Raw genomic sequence first — 27,792 nt, forward strand, 5'->3', positions numbered from 1 at the left:
TGGTGGCACAACAAAGGAACTGATGTTGATTAGCTCTGTACTCAGATCCATTGTGTATGCATTTAGCAATATTGTTGGTGGTGATTATAGCACACACACTCACACATACACATACATTTCCTATCTGCCAAAATATAAGTACAAGTATATGAAAAAAATGCTTACAAGTAAATTCATCCTGTTGAAGATACTAAATACCTGCCTTGTTAAGTTCCTCTGAGGCTTTTGCTCTATCTACATGTTATGAAATGGTTTCAGATACAAAATTAGCTTGATATCCTGAAAGCAGGATTATTATTTGTCTTAAATATATATACCATTTTGCCATTTATAATGGCATATCCCTTGAAGATACTCCAAATATCTTTTGTATTTGGGTACCATATGGTGTGACATGGTACCATGCTGTGACCATACCCCTTCCTCTAGGTCTGTAATAAACCTGGGGAAACATTGCTGGGGATTCTACAGGATAGTATTTATTGACTACAGACACACTCCTACAATACTTTCATCCAACAATTTCATCCAGGATTTTGTGCATCACTCAAATATAACAATTTGTCAGAAATCACCAATGAACTCCACTTTGCCAAACTGAATGGCCAAGCATAAATAAACAGTGTATTTTGATGAAGCAGATGACATTCCTCTACTCTGAAATATTTTCTTGATTTGATTTCCAAAAAACCATAGTCAAGTTATTTTTATCCTAGCTCACTGGTCAATCTAGTTTCTCCTCTTTGTAGTCTCTTAATGCTAGAATATTTTAGCAATCACTATTTGGTAACTTTTTACTCTCTAAAATACTTCTTCAAGTATTTCTTCAAGTAGTGAGTCCAGGAAATTAAGAGGCTTCCAGAAGTCTCTCTTAAATTTCAGATTCCTATAATGAATTGTTCATTTCATATCTCTACTTGGATGTGTAAGTATCTCTAATTCAGCACATTCAAAATTGATATTGCTGTTTGTTTCTCTAAAACCTGCTCTACTGATGGTTTTCCCCATCTCAGCCGGTGAAAATTCCATCCCTCTTGCTGCTCAAGTAAAGAACTTGGCAATCACTCTTGACTTATCTTTCCTTCTGTCCAAAGCCTACTGGTTTCATTTTCAAATTATATTTTAAATCAAAACACTTTTTACCTTCACTGCTATCCCTTGGTTCACCTTACTGTTATTGCTCACTTTATCTACTATAAGAGCATCGTAACCATAATTTTAGACTTTACCCTTGTTTTTCTATATTCTATATTCAACCTAACAGTATTATCCTCTTAATATACATGACATATCATGCTATTCCTATGCTCAAAACCTTCAACGGTCTTCTACTCTATTCATAATAAATGGCAAAATCTTTACAATGGCTTCTAAGATCCTATATGATCTGAGCCTCCCATTATCTCTTGAATTCATCTCCTTCTTTCTCACCCTGTCCCAGGCTCATCACATTCCTTGCTCTTCACATACACCACACATGCTCCTGCCCAGGACAACTGCACTGTTTTCTATAGACAGTTATAAACTCTTGTCCCTCCAAAGAAATACCAAAAACAAGCAGAAACTACCAAAACCAACTATGTCAAAACTCTGGAAGACACTAAAAGGTTACAGCAACCAAGTGAATGCTAAATTAAGAAAAAAGCAACTTGAAAGTGTTAGAAAAGCTTTGTGGCTTTTTTATTTGCTTTTGCCCCCATCCACCCCTTGTTTCAATGGCAGTCTTAAAAAGCTAAAGGCCACAGCCTGCATTCTAAGAGTGAGACTGTCATACTTGGTTCTGGGGAGAAAGCAGAGCAGACCTTATTAGAAAAATATCATGTTTCTTTATTTTAACCTTTCTGGGGGCTACCTGAAAGATTAAAACCACATACTTGTTTCCATTTTGCCTAACTTAGAAATTATTCAAGGTGTAAAAGAGATATACATTGTTCATAATCATTATAAAGTGAATGGAAAACCCATAACCACTTGGAGCAAAAGATTATGATTGAAACATGTAATAGGCAGCCTAAAGCCTGGGAGAAAAATCTGAAAAGAGAGTTTCTTTGGGGGCACGTGCACCCGAATGTTTATAGCAACAATGTCCACAATAGCCAAACTATGGAAAGAACCTAGATGTCCATCAACAGATGAATGGATCAAGAAGATGTGGTATATATACACAATGGAATACTATGCAGCCATCAAAAGAAACGAAATCTTGCCATTTGCGACAACATGGATGGAACTAGAGCGTATCATGCTTAGCGAAATAAGTCAAGCGGAGAAAGACAAATATCATATGATCTCCCTGATATGAGGAAGTGGTGATGCAACATGGGGGCTTAAGTGGATAGGAGAAGAATCCATGAAACAAGATGGGATAGGGAGGGAGACAAACCATAAGTGACTCTTAATCTCATGAAACAAACTGTGGGTTGCTGGGGGGAGGGGGTTGGGAGAAGGGGGGTAGGGTTATGGACATTGGGGAGGGTATGTGCTTTTGGGTAAATTGGAAGGGGAGATGAACCATGAGAGACTATGGACTCTGAAAAACAATCTGAGGGGTTTGAAGTGGCGGGGGGTGGGAGGTTGGGGTACCAGGTGGTGGGTATTATAGAGGGCACAGCTTGCATGGAGCACTGGGTGTGGTGAAAAAATAATGAATACTGTTTTTCTGAAAATAAATAAATTGGAAAAAAAAAAAAAGAGTTTCTTTGGGAAATTAGGACATTCACAAGTGCCTGTGTACACTGGGGAATTTAGAAAACCACACAAAAATCCAAGGCAGGATTGGTGCTCAGGAAAGACCTACGACCTTAATCTCGCATATTTGGCTAATCCCTAGGCTCAACAAAGGCAGGAAGTAAAGCTAAGGCAGAATTGTACAGGTTTGTTTAAGTCTTGAATGAGTGCCCCAGAAGACAGCCAATTCACAAAGACTGGATGGTATGTCTTATTTGGATCCTGTCAAAATTTATTTGAGGTCTCTACCAGTATCTCAAATGTGAATGTATTTGAAAATAAGACCATTACAGATATAATGCATTAAGATGAGGTCTTTAGGGTGACCCATAATTTAATATGACCCATATCCTTATGCAAAGGGAAAACTGGGACAGACAGACAGGGAGAACATATGTGAAAATGAAGGCAACCCAAGGAATGCCAAAGATTCACAGCAAATTATCAGAAACTACACAAGGGAGCATGAAACAGATTTTCTTTCAGACCTCTGAAAAGGAACAATCATGCCAACATCTGGATCTGCCAACACTGGTTCCAGAACTGTGAGACAATAAATTTCTTTTGCTTAAGCCACCTATTTTGCAGCACTTTGCTATGAGACCCCTAACAAACTAATTCACCATGAAAGCTCTGCTTTGGGTGTTTTGTTTGTTTGTTTATTTGTTTGTTTTAGGACCTGGCTTTCAAGGAACTCTCTGTCAAAACACAAGCTGAATATAATAAGCTAACAGAGTGGGCAGAATGTCAGTGATCATACAAGACAAATAATACAGTCTTTTCATATTTAGAAAAGCCACTAAGCAAACAAACAACTGCAGCCTTCAATAATCAAGACCATCAAACCATAGGGAAGATGTAGAATCTCATTGCCAGAGTTACCACATTAAAATAGTCAAAGTTTTAGTTTTCAACAGCAGCAACAACAACAGAATCACAAAAAAAAATTAGTAAAGGACAGGCCATTCAAAGAAAAAAAAACTACACATGTACAATACTGATAATGGGAAAGGCTACACATGTGGAAAATCTCTGTATTCCCTCTCAATTTTGCTGTAAACCTAATATTTCTCTAATAAGGTATTTTTTTTTAAATTAATTTATAGGGGTGCCTAGGTGGCTCAGTGGGTTAAGCATCTACCTTCAGCTCAGGTCATGATCTCAGGGTCCTGGGATCAAGTCCCACATCAGGCTCTCTGCTCAGCAGGGAGCCTACTTCCCCCTCTCCCTCTGCCTGCCTCTCTGACTACTCATGATCTCTCTCTGTCAAATAAATAAATAAATTCTTTCCAAAGAATTAAAATGTGTCTTCTTTGAAACAGCAGCTCTCTCTTTTACTCTCTTTGCACTTACTTCACTGGTTTATACAATTTTAATTACATAAAATAATTATGGTAATACATATCTCTGCAATAAATACATTTGGAATCAAAACTAGCTAGTTCTTTATAGCCAAGAATTCAACCAGTGAGACATCCTAGAGATCCAACTATTAACTATGAGTGTTCAGGGTACTGGGGGCATGAGACAGCATATCAGCAAACAGAATGGGTATTTTCTTGATGATTTCCATATTCACTGGCTAGGAAATGATGGGTAGCCAGTTAAGTGAAGCCCGCTAGGAAAGCATCTATCCTAGGAGATGGGAGACAGCATGGCTCAAAACCTGGGCCTTTATACACATAAAGCGAATTGTTCTCAGCTCTCTATAGTTATTCAGGTTACAGGTGTCTCTGTTTACATTTCTTACCACTTGCTCAAGGCCAACAATCTCTAGTTTAAACAACACAAGATGAAAAATAAGATGTTATTTTTCTTTATACACCTATTCTCACCTCTGTGACCTGCCGGCCCTCTCTTTTTCAGTCTGTTCTATTAGTAGAAACAGTATGGTCTGGAAAAGAACTTCCCACTGGAAGGTCTAACACAAACAGAGGCAGCCTTATCTGTGCTTCCTACTTTCTGAGGAGTCAGAGCTGAGGCTTCCCTTCTGTATTTAGAACACCCTAACAAGTCACCTAATTGAGCCATGGTGCTGATCCTACCCAGAAAGTCTCTTCAGCCTTGGAAAACAAAGGCAAGAAGACCAAGAAGGCAAGAGGTGCTCCAAAGGCAAGCAAAAGGAAAAGTGTGCAGACCCACTTTAAAATTCCTGGAGCGATTCCGAATGAGATCCTGGGAATTCCTGAACATGGTCTTTCTACTAAATGTCCTAGAATACAAAGTCGAAGAGAAACCATTTTGGACATATCTTTCCCCATCCTGAGAAAATTTTAAATTCCCATAAAAATGCAGTTGTTTGCCTATTCAGGTGTTATAGATAGTTTGACATAGAAGAGACAAAAAGACAAATTTAGCTTTTTAAAAGTTTACTATATCTTAGATCTTCCAGTAAATGCTAAGGAAGTAGAAGCAAAGATGGCTAATCTCAAGGAACCCATGGGCTGTAGGCACTGCCTCCAAGGTTCAGATTCTAGATCTAAGTGTTACAGTGAGCATGGTTATGTCTGGTGCTTGCTGTAAAGGGCGTGTGTGACACATTTTGGACTTGGAGAGCAATGAGCTTGCTTTTTGCAGGGTAGAGTAATGCTGAAAAAATTAGGTAGTCTTTTGAAAAGATTAATGATTTGATCTATCGTGAAGAAAAAATTATTTTCCAGATCAGTAAGAAATAGGGAAATGGGAAACCTTAGTGGGTTTTAACCAGTGAAAGAATCTGATAAGAATATGAGCCAGGAATCTAGAGTGCTAGAGAGGCTCAAGCCACTGGCCTGCACCAACATCCTCCTGATCTTTGTTTTGACCTGCATTGTGTCCTGGTCTCTCTTCTTCCTTTGTATCTCCATAATTTACAGACTGGTCTTCCATGGAAAAAATATGGAAATTGATCTAAAATGTTATTTCCTTATTTATATTTTTTCCATCATCACTTATCACCTCTAAATTAAGTAGGCACCTCTATGGGAGCAGGGACCTGGTCTAGACTGTCACTTGCTATTTCTCACTGTTTAGGTTGGTCCCTGATGCCCTGCTAGAGTTTATAAACTATTTGTAAAAGATTCAATAAAGAAATTGCCATGACACCAAACAGGCAATCCTCTTACTTCTTTCTTATTACACAGGTGATAGCTCTAAAAAGCTCTAAATAGCTCTAAAAAGTGTTTCTCAGAAATAGCCCTGTGATTTAAGGCAATGCTTTCTTTCCTGTCTGTTTTCTCCCATTCCCCTAACAAAACCTTGTGATATGTGTGGAATGTTCCTGGTACTCAAGGAAGGCTAAAGTAGGACACATCTAAATTGGAGCTAGAAATATTTTAGTTCAGCTCTTCATAGCTTTGATCTCTGGCTTTAGGAAAAATAAAGAATTCATTTCAATCTTGAATTAAAAAAGCATGAAATAACCAAGTTTTTTTTTTTTTATGCCAGGTCAAGAGCACTTTTTGTCTCTCCTACATATACTGCAGATTTAATTCAGGAACCAAGCTGTTCTGCAGCCCCATTTGAAAGTATCACCAATAGTCAGAGCCATTTTAGTTAGCTTTGAAAATCCACCCTTCATTACGCTAGCTCCCTAATGTTAATGATGATGGCTGAGATGAAAAGATGCTGGTCCATGATCCCTGTTGACTATAATTAGAGGATGCTTTGGACGCCTATTCTCAGAGAAGCAGAGCACTTTGTAGAGCAAAGAGTTGAAGGCAACATGGGCATTTTTTTTTTTTTCCTCTGAGGATTTGTTGGGGGCTGGAGAGGATGACAGAGAATCCTAGTTAATGGGGCAACAGAAGAGAGAAACATGCCAGGGATCCCTTGGCTCATCAGACAATTCAGAGAAACTAAATATTACAGAAGTGTTTTGGCTCAGGAGCTGGAGGAAAACTGCCAAGTTGTGGAGACATTCTCCAGATATCCTCTGACTGCCGGGCAGCCATCGAGGCCACAGCTGACCTTTCCCGGGCACAATTCCTATCATCACCCATTGAAAGGGGGAAGAACAACACACTTGGCTAGCAAACACAGAGGCCCTTTATTCTATAAATGAAGAATAAATACAGATAAAAGATAAAAGAAGATGAGCACTACTTTCACAGAGACCGCGTGCTTGCTAGCAATTTGGCCTAAAGCAATTTATTGTTAATTATTCATGGAGATAGAGAAGAGACCAGCCAAAAATCCAGAACTTTGCTGAACATGCTCAAAATATAAATCTAAAGAAAAGAATCATGTTGATTACTGCTTGGCCTCTTCCTGTTTACATCTGTACATATAGCATTATAAAACACAAAAATACAGGGATATAGCAGTGTTATAAATATTTGGAGGATGTTCCACGGCACTAGAAATCAATACAGAACATTCATCAGAAAGAAAAAAAATAGACAGGAGAGGAAAACTTATTTGCCAATACAGAATGTGCTTGATTATCACTTTCATTTGTGATATTTCATAGCTTGGTTCAAAAACCTTAGTGCAAGTGAAAGCATTTCTTTTTTTACTTCCTCAGGAGTGTGTCACTATAAATGTACAGCCACAGTCTTGATGTCTCATCTCCTGGGTGAACAAATCCATGCTGTTCTTTGTAATAATGTACATAGACAATATTGGTTAGACAGAAGCCACACACACACCAGCTACCAAAAAGTCTTCATTTCTATCTGGGTAAGGATGGAGAGTTTTGTATAAAGAGTTGCTGCTCAATCACATCCCAATATTCCTATTGCTAACAATATTTCTCTTTCATTTTGTTGTTTGGGATTCTCTCTCTCTCTCTCTCTCTATATATATATATATGTGTGTGTGTGTGTGTGTGTGTGTGTGTAAAATTTCTTTTTACAGATTTAGGATGCTGTTTGTGTCTGATTTAAGAACTCTGTGTATCTAAGAAAGAAAGAAAGAAAACTGTGTATCCCTAAACACATAAATACATAGCAGGAATTTTTTTTCAAAAAATTTTTAAAAACTTCAAGATACATAGTAATTTCCATAAATATCATGAAACTGGAGTTGGTAACCATGGAGTATGGGCATCCATGTCTATGCAGCATCTACAGCTGAGGAAGGAAGGATCTTACTCCTTTCTTGCTTGCTTTGGCTCTCACCCAACTCCTACTCATCACCTCTTCATAAAGTCACCTGAGTGAACTTTCTTTGCTCACATCCACTTTTCAGATGCTGCCCAAACTTTCAGAATAAAGAACACATTCCTTAGTATAATTTCCAGACCCTTCATAATCCAACTCAGGCCAATTTTTCTACTATATTTTATGCGAGGACCTGAGGTAGTCTGTGATTCCTCCATCCATTCCAGCATCCAACCACATCCATCCACTTAAAAATCTGCAATATGCAGGCCAAGTTCTAGGTGCTGGGGGTACAATGGAGAGATTGCATAAGAGATATGTTTCCAGACAGAGACAACTAAAGAAGTACAATGGTAGGGGTCATGTAGGATGCTGTAGAAGGAATAGAAAGGGCTTCTAACTCCAACTTAGCTGGGGTGGAATAGTCACTTGTAGTCTCCAAGGAAAATTAATATCTCAGCAGAGACCTAAAGGATAGAAAGGAGCCAATCGGGCCAATGGTATAGTGACCGGAAATCTGGAGGAGAAAAGAGTTCTCCCAATGCATTGTAAATGGGAACACTTTTAAAGAACTCTAAGAATTTCAGAATCATAATGCAGGACTATTTTGCATAATGAATTATTTACTATTACCCCAGTGTGTCCTTCACTCTTCTGTTCCTGCTCCGTAGGTTGGGAGTACAAGACATTCCTCTCATTGCTTGCTGGATGAACTACAAAGTCATCATTTTACCTTCTCTCAGGAATATCCCCGACCACACCCTCACCACTGGAGAGACACTTCCACAGTCTTTCCTTTGTGCCCTGTGGTATCTATTCCATACTGCGCTTACACAGTATCTCATTTGACCTAGTCATTAGCTATTTTTGACACCTTCTCTCAGCCCTGTATGCTTTGAAGTTAAGAGTTTTGTCCTTATCTTGTTTTTCCAACTTTTGTAACAGAGCAAGACACACAGCGGATACTAAAAATTTTGAATAAAAAGGAGTGGAGATAGTTAAAATGTTGTCTTTTGTTTCTGCAACCCATCTGCAAGTGCATTGGTCTGTGTTATAAGATAAGCAATCTTCTCAGGACACGTTCTGAGGAATGAAATGAATTCTAAGACTCCCAAGGAACACATGGGTGACTCATGGGATCTTTATCTCCCCCAGATAACACAGAAAGGCAACAGTGACAGAACCACAACCTGGCTTGTTTAAAAAGGTCTCCACAGACCATGCAGTCTTCTGAGGAGAATAATTAATTATATTGGAGTGGAGACAGAATGGAAAGAAATGCAAATATTTGATCCCCTTTTGAGTAAGAGGATAGAGGCTTTTTTAATGTGCAAAGCCAGCATGTTTTAGGAAATCTTTGGAGACCTGGCCCATCAGAAAAGAAACACAAAGAACAGCAGCAGAGGAGCTCCTTTTCTTTACAATATCTTCTTTTAGAAAAAGTTTTCTTTTCAAATTAAAGGAAAATGTAAATTATAATCAGCGACTTTTGTTAGATCAGAAGGATGCTAATAAAAACCCTCTCCTCCTTCTTCCTCTTAAAGAATCATGAAGCAGCAAGGAAGACAAGGAAAAGAAAGAGGGCAGTGATTTAGGAAGGCACAAGAAAGAGAAAGAGAAAGTGAGAAAAAGAGAAAGAGAGCAAGAAGAGACCCATGAAGACAAAATGGTGTTAGTGCCCAAGAGAAGTGGTATGTTTTGCCATTGTGGGCACTGGAAGAAACCCCACAAGGTAAAGAGGGAAAGGATCCCTGTAGTTATCCTGCTATAGAATGGATACATTGCAAAGGGAAAATATTCTCTCAGAAAATGCAGTTCACTTAAGTACACTTGGATTGTGTTATTATTTTACTTATTAATGGTAATGTTCTTCTCTCGGAAAGCTCTGGTGCCATAATGAAAAAAAATATGCTAATTATTATAAAAATACACGATCTCTTCAAAAGAGGAATATCAACAAAAGAACAGACCAGATATATGGCTTAATTTGCATTTCATGGCTACATGTTTGAAATTATACTGCATAATTTTTAAATTATGTAAAAAACACCAAACCCTCAAAGAGACACATGATTTAGCCATCCTTCCTGGTACAAACCACTCTCTTAGTGCGTTTTACAACTGAAAAAAACCATACCTTCTACAGTTGCTCGCTTGGGCTGAATGGTAATGGCTCCTTCTGCAATATCTTCATGCTGATGCAGTGGGTTGATTTTGGATCCCCAGCTGTCTGATCCTACCCAAAGAAAATGGCCCACTTGGTCAGCTCTCTTGGCTGCTGCAAGGATCTGCCTGTGAAAAAGAACATGAGACGTTATATTAATGATAAGGAGCAGCTGCTAAACATATATGTATTAGTAATGAAGCAGAAGAAAAGCAAGCTACCAGTTCTCAAAAAGTAAGTAGTCAATGGCAAAAAAAAAAAAAAAAGTATGCCTCAGGATTTATATCTTACTTATATAAAGAAATCTTAAAAACTACTAAGAAAAATAATCAAAGCAGCTTGAGGAAAATACACAAGAAACATTGAAAGTCAAAATAAAAAAGGAGAAATATAAATAACCAGTAAGCTGGAGATAAATATTCATACAGATTAGAAAGGAGAAAAATATAAATTAAGGAAAGATAATCACTTTTGGTTCTCATGTTGGCCAAAAGATTTGTTTTGGTTTGGTTTGGATTGTGAGTTTGGGCATGGGGCTGGAGAAATGAGTGCTTACATTCATTGCTGGTGGTGTGTATAATTTCTGGAAAGCAACAGGCCAATCTAAATTAAGGGTCTTAAATTATTAAAATAAACATGTATGTTATACTTGAAAATTTTACAGCTCATATTCATAAATAAAAATAGTACACAAATAAAAAGGGCAACAAGGCAAATAAAACAAAAGGAAACTAATCATTCATAGTAAAGTTATTAAAATTTTTTTTTGAAAGAAGAAGTAGATAAGAGGTAATTGTAGATCAGAAGAAGCTACAACTAAAGCTCCTTTCGTGGGCTGTATCACAGGAGTAGCGGTTTCTTTGTTTCTCAAGACTTGGAGATACTAAGTATGACAAAGGTACATGGCCAAATAAAAGAGAATCAGTTGAAAGGTTATATATAAAATAGCAAAACCTTAGGTTTCTTTTTTTTTTCTTCCAGGCAGAAAATGGAACGGTAATTTAGTAATAAAATTTTAAGGAATAGGTTCTGATATTGTAAACATCAAAATACCAGAAGGTTGTGAGTTAGAGATGGTGAGTTGAAGATGAAGGGAAGGAAGGTAAGTTAAATTTACCACTAAGTACTGAAATGGTAAGATCCTCTACGAAATCTACACTTCTGCTGACAGAATGTTAGAAACTAAGGGAGTGTCACCGGAGGTAGAAAATAACTTCTCTGGAAAAATCTGGACCCCCCCTAGAAAAAGAATTCTATATACTGACATAGAAAGACCCTCTAATGGATGGCAACTTGGATGTCTGACCAGTCCGCCAAAGGTCTGAAGTCTGAAGGGACAGGACTCTGCTGTTTGCATCAAAGTATTTCCAGTCATATTTTAATTTTTAATATGTGCATGTATAATTTTAATAAAAATCAATGTAATCAATTATTTGTACCCTTGACCTAGAGATATGATTTCTACTAATCTGTCCAAAGGAAATGATCAAATACTCTCTCAGAAACATATGTTCATTACTGCAGACAGCCTCAGTGCAGAGCAGCAGGGAACTGTCTGAATAAATGACAGGGAGGATAGACTGGGAAACAATCAGAATATACTGAGTAAGATTTCCACAAGCACTTGTTAAAAAGAAAAATCAATTTAAAAAACTGCAAGAGATTATCCAACTCATATATAAGAAAAAAGCTGCCTAGATGTTGCTTGTATGTGTGTATATACACACAGGAGTAAAACCATCTGAGAACACAGAAAAATAACGATAATATACAATGTATTGTTAGCCTAATATTTCACCTGGAAGACACTGCTGAGATTGAAGAAGTTGCAAAGGTGGCCAGAAGCCAAGTAAAACATGAAAAAAGACAAAACTACATAAATGCAAAAAGTGGATGTTCACTTTAATATAAATGGAAAAGTGTGGGTTTATTGACAATGATAAACAAGATTAAACCATTTAAAAATACTTATGGCATCAAAAGTGACATGTGAATTACAAAAAGTGGGAGATAAAAAGCAAGAGATTGTTTTGGGGGAAAATCTATGTATGTTTAGAAAAAAGTGCTGGCAAACATTAACCTAGAATTTTATGCTATCTCTGAGTATTGGGATTATAAATTTTATAGGAAATTATTTAACCTTTATTTTTTCTAGATAATCAGGAGACAAAGTAAACTTAATGGCTCCTTTCAATAAAGAGCAACAACAACAAAAAAAACCTTTTCCTTTTTCCAGTAGATATACAGTAGCTAGGTATTATTTTTATAATCAGAATAAAGTATTTCAGAAAAAGGGTTCACCCTTGTCTTAAATCCAAATTATCGGTACCCATGACCTACTTTGCATTTATTTTAGCTTTAAAATATAGACATTACTGTCTTCTCACTGCCATTCTCTTACAAAGTATTTGAAGTTAATGTTCTAAAAAATCTCAAATTTCCCATTTACAGTGTAAATCTTCTGAAAAAAAATTATAACACTGTGAGTTAACAGTACTCTTCAGACATCCATGTATTTAAGATCATGTTTTGGAAGGAAATTATATATGTACTTAAATTTTATCACTGTGCTCAAGAACTATTTCTGCTATCACTGCTATGAATCACAGTATGCAATAATATTCAGCACACAAACCCCAAAACAAAAGAATGAGCATACTTATTGTGCAGATTGCATGCAGTTTTACATCCTAAATTAAAACTTCACATGACCTACAAGTCAGGAGTATCAAAAAAAAATTAGTCATCAGAGCTATTTGTGGTAATTTTCTATGTGACATGTACAATGTATGTGGAGATAAACACAAAGCCACACTTATCAATGTATTACATATTGGAAAATATATAAAATATTTATGAAAAGCATTTATGAGATAAGAAAGATATCAACAGAGATGAATAAGATATAAGCAAAAAAAAAAAAAAAAAAACCCACACCAAAACAGCAGCAACAACAACAAAACAATGACCCAAGAGTAATATTATGAAAACAAAATCTATTAAACAACTATAACTCAAACTGTAGATGAAAAATGCCCTAAGAGCAACACTAGAGAATTTTTAAGGAGAGAAGTAATACATTTAAGGGGTCACCAGAAACAGTTTCATGGAGAAGGGCATGTTCAAGTTAGATTTTGAAAAACAGATGATTTCAACAAGTGGAGAAGGAGAGAAAAAACACCATGAATAAAGGCCATGGGGAGGAGCAATCAGGACTGTGCGGGACCACAGCCATGTATTCTGGGTGTGGTAGTGGGTGAGTGGAAGGGGGGTCTAAATGTTAAATTAGGAACACATTCTAAAGCATTGTGAAGTCCACACAGAGAAGTTTATATTTAAATTATTAAATGGAGTTCATTAGCATAGTGACTTTACTCATTCATTTATTCATTACTGTTCCTTGAGCATTTACTCTGTACCGAACACCATGATAGGAACTGAGGATACAGAAGGAAGTTAAATGAGGCATCAGCTCTGCCCCAGAGATGCTTAGGGCCTTGCAGAGAAGGTGGACGCTAAGCAAAGGATCAAGTGATGTAAAATAACATCAGTGACATTCACTATGAAGAATATGCCAAACCTGCATTGTGTAGAGACGTCTTCCTTCAGAAAGACACACTAGAGACAGCACCATTATGAGAAAGTAAGGCAGGAAAAGCCTTCCAGGTGTGTGCGAGAGAGCACACAAAGACCAGGAATGAGGAAACACAAAACGTGAAGGAGCAGGGAATGAAATAGGTTAAGAATGGTAGGACGAGGCTGGATAACTACAAAAAGAGCTCAGAAGGATTTTCATTTGGAAGAGCTGAGGCTCAGAAGTTGGGAAGCAGAAGAGGGCAACTGTGGGGCAATTTCCCAAAGTGACACAGTGGGCATTAGTAAAACACCACACACCTATCTCAATGTCAGATTTCATTAGCTTTCAGTTGAATAGTCCTGCTACCTGTGATCAGAGCTGAATACTGGGAAAATGATGGATGGATTCAGGGGCAGCAGTTAGGGGGCATGTGGAGGAGAGACACACAGAACTAGGAGGCTCATGATGAGGACAATGCAGTAATCCAAGCAGGATGCAATAATGGCCTGGGCTCTTAAACTTTCTGTTAATAAATGATACCCACCTTCAAATTAAGTATTATATTTTATCTAAGACAAATACTAAATAACTCCATACAGTTTGCTCACATCAGTGGAGATGTAAACTAGCACAAACTCTTTGGAAAACTATAATCATATTGGGACACACCTTGTCCTGGAAAAGTCTTTTCTGGGGATTTATGTTAAAAACACATAAGTAAATATATAAAATTATGTAATTCCATATTAACATATAATTGTGTTATATTAATATTATATATCCAACTCTTGCATAGAATGTTTATATTAATATGATATATTTGTATATTTATATTTGGGTGCACAGATTTTTGTAAAAGGAAGTTTATCACAGTGTTATTTATGATTGCAAAAGTCTGTAATCAAATGTCAATCAATAAGGGAGCATTTAGATAAATGACAACATGCATGTAAAATGAAATTATGCCTAGCTATGAAAAGACTGAAGAGATAGGTACTGACTTTCATAGACATCCGTGATAAAATAGTAAGTAAAGGTTAGCAGGGAAGAGAACAAAATGTACATACAGTATGCATCATTGTGCAAAGAGATGCAGACTGTCTCTAGAAGAATATTCAAGAACCTAGTCATTAGCCATTGCATCTAAAGAGAACTTGTTAGCTAAGGGCAGGATGAATGGCACTTTTTTTTTATAACCTAGATTTTTAAAATAGTTTTTTAAGCAGGTGTAGTTGCTGTTTATTTTAAATAAATAAATATTCTGGAACAAGGTGGTAGTGGGCAGAGAAGAAATCAGGCACATTTGTTTCTGTCTTAGAAACACATTCTGGGCATGTTATCTTCTAGAAACAAAGGTTAACTCAGCCTGGCTTGGCCAAGAATGCAAAGAATGAGGAAAAATGGGGAGTCGAGATTCCAGTCGAATTTTTGACTCCAGGGAGGATCGAGGTAAGAAAAGAGAGGAAGAAATGAATTAGAGACATACTAGTAGACAAGGTTGGTTTGGAACATACTGGGTCTAAAGCGGTAGCAATACAACCAGAATTATAGGACTTTTTTTTTTCTTTCCTTTTACATTAAGAGGAACCATTTTTGGATAAAAGTCTGTTACATTTGGATATATTTTTAATAAAAGAATCTTTAAAAGGTCTAGTGGTTTTCTCTTTTTACAAGTAATTGAATACATTTATTTTGCTAATAGAGGGGGAAGACATGACAGCAACACAGTGCTGCTTCCATGGTTTGCTCTAACTACTCATGTAAGGGAGAAAGCACGAACAGACTTTGCCTCTGTGTAATTATAGATTTGCTTCTGTGCTATCTTTTCCCCTTTCTCTGCCAGTATCCTGATCTTTCTGTCTCCTAAAGTTGCAGCATGCATATTAATGAATTTCACCAGTCATCCTTACTTTATATCCTCATCGTTGGCAAAAATCACGACGGCCCTGGAGTTGGGGGTGTCCAGGAGCTGTTTGATAATTCTATCAAAGTCAATAGTTCTGTCTTTGCGTTCTTGGGGGATTCTCACGGACTGTGCAATGCAGAGCCCACCTGTTTAAGAAAAGAAAGCAGAGTGTCAATAAAGTTCCCTCAGACATACCAAAGGAACCAGGGTGAGTAGCTGGGGAGGAGAGAATTTTGAATTCTGAGTGCGCAGCACTCCCTTGGTGATCTGAATGAGGAAGCCTTAAGATATCATGCCAAGTCCTGAGCCGTTATTCATACTTGGTGCACCTTCCATGAAATTGCACAGCCTGATTTTCTTAGCACTGCACTTGTAAAGGACTAATGATGCCCAGGAACACCAGTGATATCAATTGTGGGGAGGTAGATTTAGGCTGACAAACTGGGTGGGGGAAGGTCTTTAAAATGAATGCAATATAACCACAAGAAAACTGCAATCAATACACTACAGTAAAAATGTACTGAAAGACATAAAACTCAGGTGAATTTCTGTGGCTTTTCTGGTCTTTGCATTCCCAGGACTTTTTTCACCTTCTTAGTCATCCCAACTTTTAAAGGTCAGAGTCAATGGAATAAATCTAAAAATAAAACAACAGCAAGAACACCAACGACTGTAAATCAGAGCAACAAACTATGAGTGACCACATACAATGTGCCCAACCTTCAAATATGTGTTTTATGTATATTATCCCATATTAAAATTTCTTAAAGTTATTTAGTAATATGTATTTTTGGTTAGAATGTAAGAGGATTAAATAGAAAAATAGATTTGTTGACTCCAGACTTCTCAGATCTGTGATGATATTAATTATCATTACAAATTTCAAGACAGGGTAACATGTAGCAATTTACTAAGCAATTGATACAGTCCTCACTACCTCACCTCTTGCTTAGTAGCAGCCCCTGGATCTAGTATTTTATAAAATACACTTTAAAAAAGGCTGATATAGGTGAAAGGGGTAGAGGGAATACTTGTAGAAAGGTAACAAAATCCATCCAATGGACAGAAGACCTAGAGGCCGAGACAAATGGATAAACTTGTTCTTGTAATGTGCTGGGGAGGTAGTTATTATCAAGCTTACACCTCAAGCATGGACAGCTGGGTGAATGGTACTAGGCTTCTACAAACAGAAAACTATGAACTCTAATCCAAAGTTGAGCTCCATTACACTTTTAGCTTGATTAGTGTTAGTTCTCTGTAAGTGGCTCTTAATTTTCAGTATGCATAAAATCTCTAATGGTCATTTTTCAAAATGTAGAGTTCCCAATAACATTATCAACCAACTTGACCTAATTAACATTTATAGAACAATCCATAGGACAATAGAACAGTATACATTCTTTTCAAGTGTAAATGAAACATTCATTAACCATACTCTGGGCCATTAAAAAAACAATAATAACAAATTTAAAAGCATAGAAATTGTACAAAGTATGTCACCATGCCTAACAGAATCAGACTAGAAATTAATAACACTTGGAAATTTGAAAACACACTTCTAAATAACTTCTGGGTCAAAGAGGTATTGTCAAGGGAAATCTGAAATATTTAAAACTAAATGAAAATGAAAGTGGAACATACAAAATGTATAGATTACAACTAAAGTGGTATTTAGCAGGAAATAGGTAATCATCAAATGTTTATGTTAGATAAGAGACAGCCAAAATAGAAACCTAAGCATCTATTTAAGAAATAAGAGGGAAAGAGAGCTAACTAACCACCCTCCCAAAAAAGCAGAGAGGCATGATAAAAGAGCAAAAAACAATGAAACAGAAATCAGAAAAAATAAGAGAGAAAAATCAGTAAAATTAAAAGCTGCTTCTTTGAGGGGCGCCTGGGTGGCTCAGTGGGTTAAAGCCTCTGCCTTTGGCTCGGGTCATGATCCCAGGGTCCTGGGATCGAGCCCCACATTGGGCTTTCTGCTCTGCTCGGCGGGGAGCCTGCTTCCCCCTCTCTCTCTGCCTGCCTCTCTGCCTACTTGTGATCTCTGTCTGTCAAATAAATAAATAAAATCTTAGAAAAAAAAAAGCTGCTTCTTTGAAAAGATTAATAAAATAGATAAATCTCTAGTCAAAGCTGACAAAAAGGAAAGAAGTCACAAATTATCATGTCAGGAAGAAGAGGGGCTAACCTTACTGACAGATCCCACAGCAAAAGGTTGTAAGGGAATATTATAAATTATTTGATACCAATATATTTAGCAATTTAAATGAAATGAATGAATCTCTTGAAAGACACAAACTATACAAACTGAGGGCAGAGTGGATAATATTAATAGTTCTATATATATTAAGGATAACAAATTCATAGACACAGACACACACTTAAAAAAAAAAAAAAACCCAGGCTCACATGGTTTCACTGATAAATTCCACCAAACAGTTAAGGAAGAAATAAAACATGATTTATATATAATTTCTAACTGAAAATAGGAAAGGGGAGAAAATAACTCATTTCATAAGGTTGCTATTACCCTAATACACAAATCAGATGAAGATATTATTTAAAAAAGACCAATATCATTTATGAACATACTTGCAAAACTCTTAAGAAATACTAACAAAATAAATCCAGCAATATACAGTAAATTGTAATATATCATACATAACCAAGTGGATTTCACCCTAGGAATGCAAAGTTGATTCATTATTTTAAAATCAAGAATTATAATTTATATATGTTTAAATTAATAAGAAAAACCATATAATAATCTTAATACATATGGAAAAAGCACTAAACAAAAATTCAATATACATTCATGATAAAAACTATAACAGGATTAGATGAGACCTTTCTAAGCCTAATAATAGGCATCTACAAAAAGCCTACAATAAGCATCACATTTAATAGTAAGAGATGACAAGGCAATTTTGTCCTATCTTAAAACTCTTATACAACATTGTACTGGATGTCCTTGTGAGAGGAATAAGGAACAAAAAAGAAAAGTAAAGAAACAAAAGACAAACAGCTGGCAAAAGAAAAAAATAAAATTCTCTCTATTTGCAGATGACATGATTGTCTATGTAGAATATTCTAGAATTAAAAGGTGAGTTAAGCAAAGTTGTGGGATATAAACTCAAAATACAAAGGTCAATGATATATCTACAGATCAGCAAGGAACAACTAGGATTTTAAAGGAAAAAAAATCATTAACAATATCACCTAAAATGTGGTATTTATGTATAAATCTAACAAAATATGTAAAGGAGCTATATTCTAAAAACTATAAAACATGGCTGAAAGAAATTTTTAAAAATCATTTATGTAAACTCTCCCCGATTTCATCTATAAATTCAATGCAATGTCAGTCAAAATCTCAGCAAGCTTTTAAAAATATGTATCAATAGCTAATTCTAACATTTATACCAAAAATGAAAGGAACCAGAGTAGTCAAAACAATTGAAAAAGAGCAACAAAATTGGTGAACTTGAACTACGTAAATTCAAGACTTACTATCAATCCCAACCTGCAGCTGCAGTAATCAAGACAGTGTGGGATTGTGAAAAGGAAAGACACTTAAGATCAATGTAACAGAAAAGAGGTCCAGAAATAGACCAACACAAACATAGTCAACTGATTGTTGGCAAAGGTGCAAAGGCAATCAGTGGAGAAAGGATATTCTTTTCAAAAACTGATGCTGAAAAAAGTGATATTCATATAAAGAAATAATCTTGACAAATACTTCATGCTGCATGTAAACATTAACTTCAAATGGATTGAGAGACCTAAGTCTAAAATATGAAACTATTAAACATTTAGAAGGAGAAAAAGGGAAATCTGCAGTGGTCTTAGCTTTTGTAGAGTTTCTGAATATGAGATCAAAAGCACAAACCATAAAGAAAAAAAAAGACAAATCAAATTTTATGCAAATTTAAAACTTTTGTTCTATGAAAAATAGTATTAAGAAAATGAAAGCACAAGCCAAAGACTGGGAGATAATCATACGCCTAATCAAAGACTGGTATCTACAATATATAAAGAACTGAAACTCAGCCATAGAAAAATAGAGGAAGTAGGCAAAATATCTAACTAGACACATGCACAAAAATAGATGGCAATTGAGCACAGGAAAAGAAGCTCAACACCAGTCATTAGGGAATTATTAATTAAAACCACAAAGATATACTACTACAATACCTCCTAAAACAGCTTTAAAAAACAGCAATATCAAATTCTGGAGAAGATGTAGAGCAATAGGAATGTCTGTTCATTGCTGGAAGGGATGTACAATGGTACAGCCACAGTGGAAATCAGTTTGGCAACCCCAAAATGTTAAATATAGAGATAACATAACAAGCAGCAGTCAGTTCCAATCCTAGGTACTTATCCAAATGAATTGAAAGCTGGTGCTCACACAAATGTGCACACAAATGTTTATAGGAATTTTATTCATAATCACTAAAACTGGAAACAACTAAGGCATCTGTCAACAGGTAAAGAGATAAACAAACTAGTACATGCTTACAACTGAATCCTACTCAGCAACAAAAAGGAACTGCTGATTTGAGGATGAGCATGAATACATTTTAAAAGCATTTTGCTAAGTGAAAGAAGCCCCACTGAAAAGGCTACATATTGTGTAATTCTGTTCATACGAACTTCTAGAGAAAGCAGAACTATAGGGGTGGAAAATAGATCCGTGGAATCCAAGGGTTGAGGGGAGGGGTTGAGTACAAAGGGACTTTGGAGGTAATCGAAAAATTCCGTATGGTACTATGGTAGTAGATGCATGACTCCACAAAACCCTAAAAACAACACACCATGATAACCAGACTTATGCAAAATTTAAAAAGTCATCCAGGATGCCAGGGGATCCTAGAGTGGAATGTGGACTGTGACAAATTAATTAACTGTATTACTAACATATGAGGAAATTTTACTGATGGAGATGAATAGAAAATAAGTTGACCTAAGTAACTTAAAAATTGTGTTTTGACTGGAAACTCTAAAGCTAGAGAGTAAAAGAACTGAACATAAAATGGTACTCTGATTTGTATATTGTCTGCAGGGATATGAGTTAGCAATTCTGGAACTGCTTTTCATGCTCGAGTTGAACAAAACAGTAAATGCATGGTAGATAACATGAGCCAGGGTTCTCACTGTAAAGAATTTATGCACAAGCAGGAAAGTAAGGCTAGCATGAACCATGTGGTGCCAGAAAGGGTCTGAACTATCCGTGGAAACTCACGTTTTAGATGGATGCTTGTATCCATGGGTTACTACACAATGTCCACTGAGAGAGCTTAGAGGCAATGACAGTCGAGAGCAACAAGCCCTCCTAGGACCCCAGTGTTGGTTTCGAAATCCCACCTTTCAACAAAAAGATGGTTCTTTCTCTTTGAAGAAATGACTGATTCTAAGGCTAGGGCAGGGCAAACACAAGATGAGCCTAGAGTGTCAGGAAGTAAGAAGAACACAAAGGAAAAAGAAAGTTACGGGTACATCAATAGGACACAGGTGCCACCTAAAAGTGTGTCCAGTGAGCAAAGCTAGAACAATATGAAAAATAAAATAAGTAATGGTGGTATTAAATGATTATCCAAAGAATAGAATACAGTATTTCAGCATGAGACCATACTGAAAAAAAAAAAGACTAAATAAATATATAAATAAGAGAGAAGGAATTAATTTTCTGTACAGAACAATTCCAAGTAATAAATGTAGAAGGAATGAGAGAAATGCAATATCACCCTGAGAACACGATAGTTAATAACGCTGCACAAAAGAGGCACCGATAGATGCTCAAGTTAGTGTGAAAAACTGTAAGGAGATGCAGAACATTTATATAGCTTAAATGTTTTTTTCCCCCAAATATTTATTAATTACTCTGGTGGTTTTAACATATGCCTACAACTTCTTTGATCCCCTTTCTTCAAAGAGGTGGCGATTAATTCCTCTACCTTCGAGTTAAAGCCACACTTGGTGACTTGCTTCTAAAGAATATAGGAAAGGAAAAATAGTAACTTTGGAGTAGAGAAATTCCAGACAGCGGATCACTTTAACTGGATCATTAAGTTAACAGCACTACTAAGTAATGAATAAGGTGCTGCTGGCTGATTTCACGTCATCCCTGTGATGATAAGGGCACTCCATTTGTGTTTTAGTCTTCCCCCAAACCCATAACCTTCATCTAATCATGAAAAAATAAAAAAATTCAAACTGAAGGCCATTCTGCAAAACACCTGACTTGTGCTCTTCAAAACTGTGAAAGTCACAAAATAAAAGACTGAGAAACTGAAAACTGAATTGGATCTTGGGACGGAAAGACATTCGTGTAAAAACTAGCAGCATCTGAATAAAATCTGTAATTGAGGTAGTAGTATTTTTTCCATTGAGTCATGTACACTGGCTATTTAAGATATTAATATTCGGGGTAACTTGGGGAAGGGAAGGGTAGAGAGGAATTCTATCTTTGCAACTCCTCTGTACATCTAGAATTATTTTGAGGTATACATCTATATGTATACATCTACCTATCTACCTATCTATCATCTACTTATGTAATCTACCTAACTACCAACCTACCTGCCCAGGTCTTACCTCTGGAACACTTATTTAGTAAGTAGTACAGCAGGTCCAAGAATCTGAATTTTTAGCAAGAGCTTTAGGTAAGTGATTCTTAGGCATTAGTTCACCTAGAGGACTTGTTAAAACACCCATTTCTGGCCCCACTTGGAGAGATTCTCATTCAGTGGGTTTGGTAAGGCTTGTGAATTTGTGCTTCTAACAACTTCTCCAGTGATTCTGGTGCTGCTAGTCTGGTGGCAGCCAGAGAACACTGCTCTAGGTGAGATGGCTGCAGGTGGCTAGGGGAGCAGGTTCCAAGAAACACTGGCTTGGGCACTCCAAACTGGCTATATATACCCAGCTTAGGCAGACGTAGCATACTTGTATACATTTTCTAGTCAAACGTTTTTAGAGAGCTCTTAGGAGGGTGAGATAGGGAGAAGGAAGGAAGGGAAGGATCATAATGCTTTGTTACAAGGTTTACAATAATGCAGAGAGAGAGAACAACAGGAGAAATCCCTGGGACTACAGTCTCCATGCCATAATTCCTCCAACTCTGGAAAACATCATGGAGTATGGAGAAATGAACCATCTACAAACTGTCCTGCGGCTGCTAGGGAGAAGTAATGGCTACTTTACCCACCTTCTCAGCAGGAGAAGGGGAATAATTCTGGATGGAAACCCAGCTTCCCATCAGGATTCAATTACAGCTGAGTGATTAAGCAAATTAGAGCAAACTCCATTTGGCGATGTGATTAGTGGAGGGGCGGTCTGCACTCACGGATTTGGGGCCCACCCAGTGCACACCGGAGGAATCCATGCATGGAGCTTTGTGATTGCAGAAATGAGCTGCTCGCCCCCTATCATACAGAACTGCCCACAGGTGTACAAAATCAAACAACTCAACAGAAGAGAGAAATTGGCTATTAACATGTTAACGGGAGCGAACATCTTCATAAAGCTAAAATCTTAAAAAAGAAGATTAGAAAACAAAGGATGAGAGATAAACAAGCTGTTTTGATCTTCTGTTCTTAGAAGGCTTGAGCTGTGCCTCATAGAAAGTTGGTCACTTCATTTGCTTCAGATTTGTAAGGGAATGTGGTAGATTGGGAATTTTAGGTATATTGTACATACATGACTTCTCCTCAAGAATTCAATCGAGGGACGCCTGGGTGGCTCAGTTGGTTAAGCAGCTGCCTTCGGCTCAGGTCATGGTCCCAGGGTCCTGGGATCGAGTCCCGCATCGGGCTCCTTGCTCAGCAGGGAGCCTGCTTCCCCCTCTGCCTCTGCCTGCCATTCTGTCTGCCTGTGCTCGCTCTCTCTCCCTCTCTCTCTCTGATAAATAAATAAAATCTTTTAAAAAAAAAAGAATTCAATCGAAAGTGTATCATGCTAGAAATGTGTCATTGTGAGAAAGTAATGCAAGTCTTATTTCTATTCCAGCAAGGAATGAAATGGTCTGCACAGATGCACATGCACGCCCACACACTTGAGGCGTCCTGATATCAGTTAGCTTATTTTTCAACAATGGTGGTTAACCCAGCAGTCTACATTCTCCTCTGACCTGTGACCATCTTTTCTTCCTAAACTGCTGCCTCCTGAATATTCACTTACTCTCTATGGTTTGTCTCTCAGCTTAGACCCTCACAGTGGATTCAGCTTGCCTGCTGTTAACATCTCGGATGTAATTGTGGCCACCAAAGTGTATAGGTAACCTATATCCAGAAAAATAATTGTTCAATATCAAGAGCTTAAGAATCTCACTTGTGAGGGGCATTTCATAACTCACATGAAAAGTAACTAGAGTTTTATGGTGCAGGTTGGCATTGCAACTGCCAATTTAATTTTCACTTCTGTGGGGAGTAAACATATAGGGAAAAAATGAACAGTTTCATCATAAATGGTGCAAATGAAGAGGCATGTCACAGACAGGATAACACCATTCATGACCTGCCAGCTTTATCTAAGAAAGCCCACTGTCAGTGGCTTGAGGGGGGAGATACAAGCCACTGAGGTAATGGAAAGAATTTCAGAGTCCTGGAAATCAATCTGCTTCTCAATTTGAAGCTGGAAACTGGTCAGTTTTCTGTCTGCCTGTGGTAGCTAGCAATCTATAACAGCAAGAAGAACGTCAGAACTTAGACCACAAATGACTTCCATTAGAAATATTTTTCTCTCTCAAATGAGAATGGATACTTTTCCATCTAATAAGCAGAAGCAATAGGAAACCATTTAACATTTGCAGCTCAATCTTGTCAGAGGTTATACATGATACAGTTCTACTGATGATTTGCTCTATTATTTAGGTCTGCCAATTCAATTTAGAAAATATTTATTGAGACTGTTGTGTGAAAGGCTCTCTAGGATTTTTTATAGGAATAATATATGAGAGGAAAAGGAGCCTGAGAAATAATCTCATCTAATTCCCCATTATGAGGGGAGAAACTGAGTCCAGAGAGTTTAACAGTGATAACAGCAATCATAGTTGAAGGATTGGAAATCACTGAATTCTATGTGTAATAGACCATTCTAATGTGTTACGTTACTGATAGAGTCCATGGTCATACAACCATATGAGGCAGGTGGGCTAACATCCCCATTTAGACAGGAGGAAACAGAGGCATTCTGAAGTTTAGTAACTTATCCCAGACCATAAATTTAATGGCAGAGAAGTACTACAATTTTCACCTTCATGCTAAGTGATAATACAGCATTCTTGTCCAAATCAAGAGGGGGAGAGGAGGGCAAATGTTATATAAGCAAAAAAAAAAAAAAAAGGTAAACATCTTGTTAGAGGAATCATCAAAGGCCTTATGGGGGAACTAAGTCTTACATGGGTTGTTTCACATCTGGGGGGTCGAAGAGGGCATCAGTGGAAGAATGGAAGAATATGTAATGAAGGGAAGAGAGAGATCAACTGGAGAGGTAATTTTGGATAAAACTGCCCAACTGTCCATTCCCTTTCTTTGCTGACAGATACCTGGTGCTAAGGGGTGTCAGCTAGCCATTCCCAAGCATCAACCCATCATTGATCACCATCAAAGGTGCCTATTCTTTCCAAATCTCTAACTTCTTTTCCAATAGGAATGACCTTGTTACTCATGAAACAGACTGCACTTTTCTGGGGACAGTTCTGAACAACTAAAACTGAGGGGGCTGTGGGGTTAGAGGGGGTGAGGGAGAGAGAGAAAGAAAGTCTGTGCTTCCTCCAGCATTTTGGATATCATGTCTGGAACATTTATTGTCCTTTTGGCATCACTGAAAAGCATGAAAAATGATGAAAATGAACACAGTAAAAATAGTAAAACAGAAAGCTAGAACCAGAATCCCTGAAGTCATGCATCTTTGGGCAGAAGAAATAGTGTCAGTAACCACTGACTCAGGGACTTCCTGATACAAACCACCTTTTTTATTTAAATTACCAGCAGTAGGTTTATGTTATTTGCAATTGAATACATTACTAATTATCCTTGCCTTCTAAGAATTCTCCTCCTGATATAGAATGGGGAGAAAATTCCCAGAGTGAAAGAATTTCAAGGAAACATCAAGCAGAAGAGAGACCAGGGCTCACCATGGCAGTAGAGAAGCTGGGGTAAAGGGACTGAGTGGTGCCTGCATGTATTTGTGGATGAAACTTTTAGGTAGGAGAGGGAGACAAAGGGAAAGAGTAAGGATTCCCATGGAAATTAGAAACAGTACCCCGGATTGGAGGAGGGTTGAGCAAAGACAAGGTGATGGAGGCATACCTGGTGGAAGCCTGGGAGTTAGGACTTCAGGGTTCTTGTTTTTTTTAGCCATCAACTCTCTATTTAATCTTTTTATTTTCCCAATGTAATATTTGAGATATTATTGTCCTTTTCAGGATTGAGAAGGGGGGAGGAAGGAATGGAGGAAGACAGGAAACAAGGACAGATGAACACCCCAAGAAAATGCTCAACTGCCAGAGTATAAACAGCATTTTGGGGAGCACGGAGAGATTAACTTGCTTGGAGCAACATAGGATAAAATGCAGTAGTTAGACTGGTGGGGTTAGGGTTGCATGGCAGAAGACTTTGTAACAAGACACTCAAGGCTTGGGCAAGAAATGTTCTGTTTGTGGCCTGCCAGTGAGGAGGGAGCAGAACTCATGTGCTACCTCTACACAGTAATTGGACCTTATTCCATCACGTCTTTCAGCCAAGTGATGTCGGACAGCAAGTCTCAGTTAAGTATGTTCAGGAATTTCAGTGGCTTCATTTTGCCTGAGAAGAAGCTCATGGAAGCTTGAAGCAATCTTGAACAGAACCATGTATATTCTAGCTGACTTGATCTTAGAACAACCCTCCCATTGTAAAGATGGTGAAAATGGTATAGAAACAGGAAGTGACTGACCAACTTGGCACCAGAGCTGATGCTCTGCAATTAGGCTTTTTGATTCCTGATTTGATAATCTTCTGGCTGGTGATGTTGCCCTGTGGATTGCTTTATTTTCCATTTTCACAGCCAAGCCTTCATTCACTCTATTAAACAAAATATTTACTAAGCATCTGCCATTTTTTTTTAAGACTTTTTTTATTTGAGAGAGGTAGAGAAAGCACAAGTAGGCAGAGCAGCAGGCAGAGGGATAGGGAGAAGCAAGCTCTCTGCTGAGCAGGAAGCCCAATGCAGGGCTTGATCCCAGGACCTTGGGATCATGGCCTGAGCTGAAGGCAGAGGCTTAACCGACTGGGCCATCCAGATGCCCCATCATCTGCCATGTTTTAAGCACTCTCTTAGTTGCTAGCGATATAGAAATCCAAAAAAAAGACAAATATCCTACTCGTTCACATGAGGATACATACTAATAAGACAACTTTTCTTTCTAATTCTCTTTCAGAACTGTGCTGGCCTCTGAGAACCCTCCGAGTTTAGTTGACAACCAAAATCCCAACATGGAACTACTTTTTCTCAACAGCTGGCATCTTGGAAGGTTGTGAGTGAGTTAATTGAGAAAGTGCTCTGATTCAGGAAGCTTTTATTTTTTATTTTTATTTTTATTTTTTTTAATTTTATTTATTTGACAGACAGAGATCACAAGTAGGCAGAGAGGAAGGCAGAGAGAGAGAGGAAAGGAAGCAGGCTCCCTGCTGAGCAGAGAGCCCGATGCGGGGCTCAATCCCAGGACCCTGCGACCACGACCCAAGCAGAAGGCAGAGGTTTAACCCACTGAGCCACCCAGGCACCCCTCAGGAAGCTTTTAGAAGGCAAGTTGTTCCTTTCTTGGAACAAGAACTAAGAAATCGGCTGATTATTTCCACTGACTGCTTTTCCCTGTGGCTTGAGCATGCTCGGGGGTCAGAGTCAATTGTCACTTGTCTCCAAGCAGCAACTCTGGAAGTATGTCCCAGTATGCATCTCTGGACAATAGGAGGTCAACTCATGAGTCTAAAACATGATTGATATTTCTGAACTACTGTTTGCATTTGTTCAGTTCTCACTTGGGTGTGTGGTCAAAATGGAGCAATGAAGCAGGCCAATTTCATGATTGATTTTAACTCTTGAAAACAAGGATGTAATAGGATATCATATCTGTGTGGGAATCCATCCAGCCAGAGAATTCAAATTTAGTGGAAATTTAGGGCAGGCATACACACATGTACACAAACAGACATGTGCACACACACAAACTAGTTCATATTCTTAGGACAGTAGTTCTAAAGATATGTTCTTAGCTTTGTGAATTCTTTGTAATCTGTGTGTGTATTTCTTGAGGTACTATACTCTAGTAATTAAAAAAATCATTTCCATACTA

The 27,792-nt window shown here is 37.5% G+C and overlaps 1 protein-coding gene across 5 annotated transcripts in view; it reads right to left on the minus strand.

Moving 5' to 3' along the window:
* The window catches only part of GRM7 (glutamate metabotropic receptor 7), a 902,298-nt gene that overhangs the window by 438,090 nt on the left and 436,416 nt on the right, over positions 1-27,792 (minus strand). For all 5 annotated transcript variants that reach the window (XR_006385106.1, XM_044253109.1, XM_044253106.1 and 2 more), the window contains exons 3-4: positions 15,460-15,601; positions 9,946-10,100 (exon numbers count right to left, since the gene is read on the minus strand). Coding sequence is in view for 4 of the 5 variants with exons in the window: in XM_044253109.1 (XP_044109044.1) it covers positions 9,946-10,100; positions 15,460-15,601 (297 nt within the window). In the remaining variant the exon portion in view is untranslated. The remainder of the gene's footprint in view (positions 1-9,945; positions 10,101-15,459; positions 15,602-27,792) is intronic.

This window comes from Neovison vison, chromosome 6 (assembly GCF_020171115.1).
Source record: "Neovison vison isolate M4711 chromosome 6, ASM_NN_V1, whole genome shotgun sequence".
NCBI lineage: Eukaryota > Metazoa > Chordata > Mammalia > Carnivora > Mustelidae > Neogale > Neogale vison.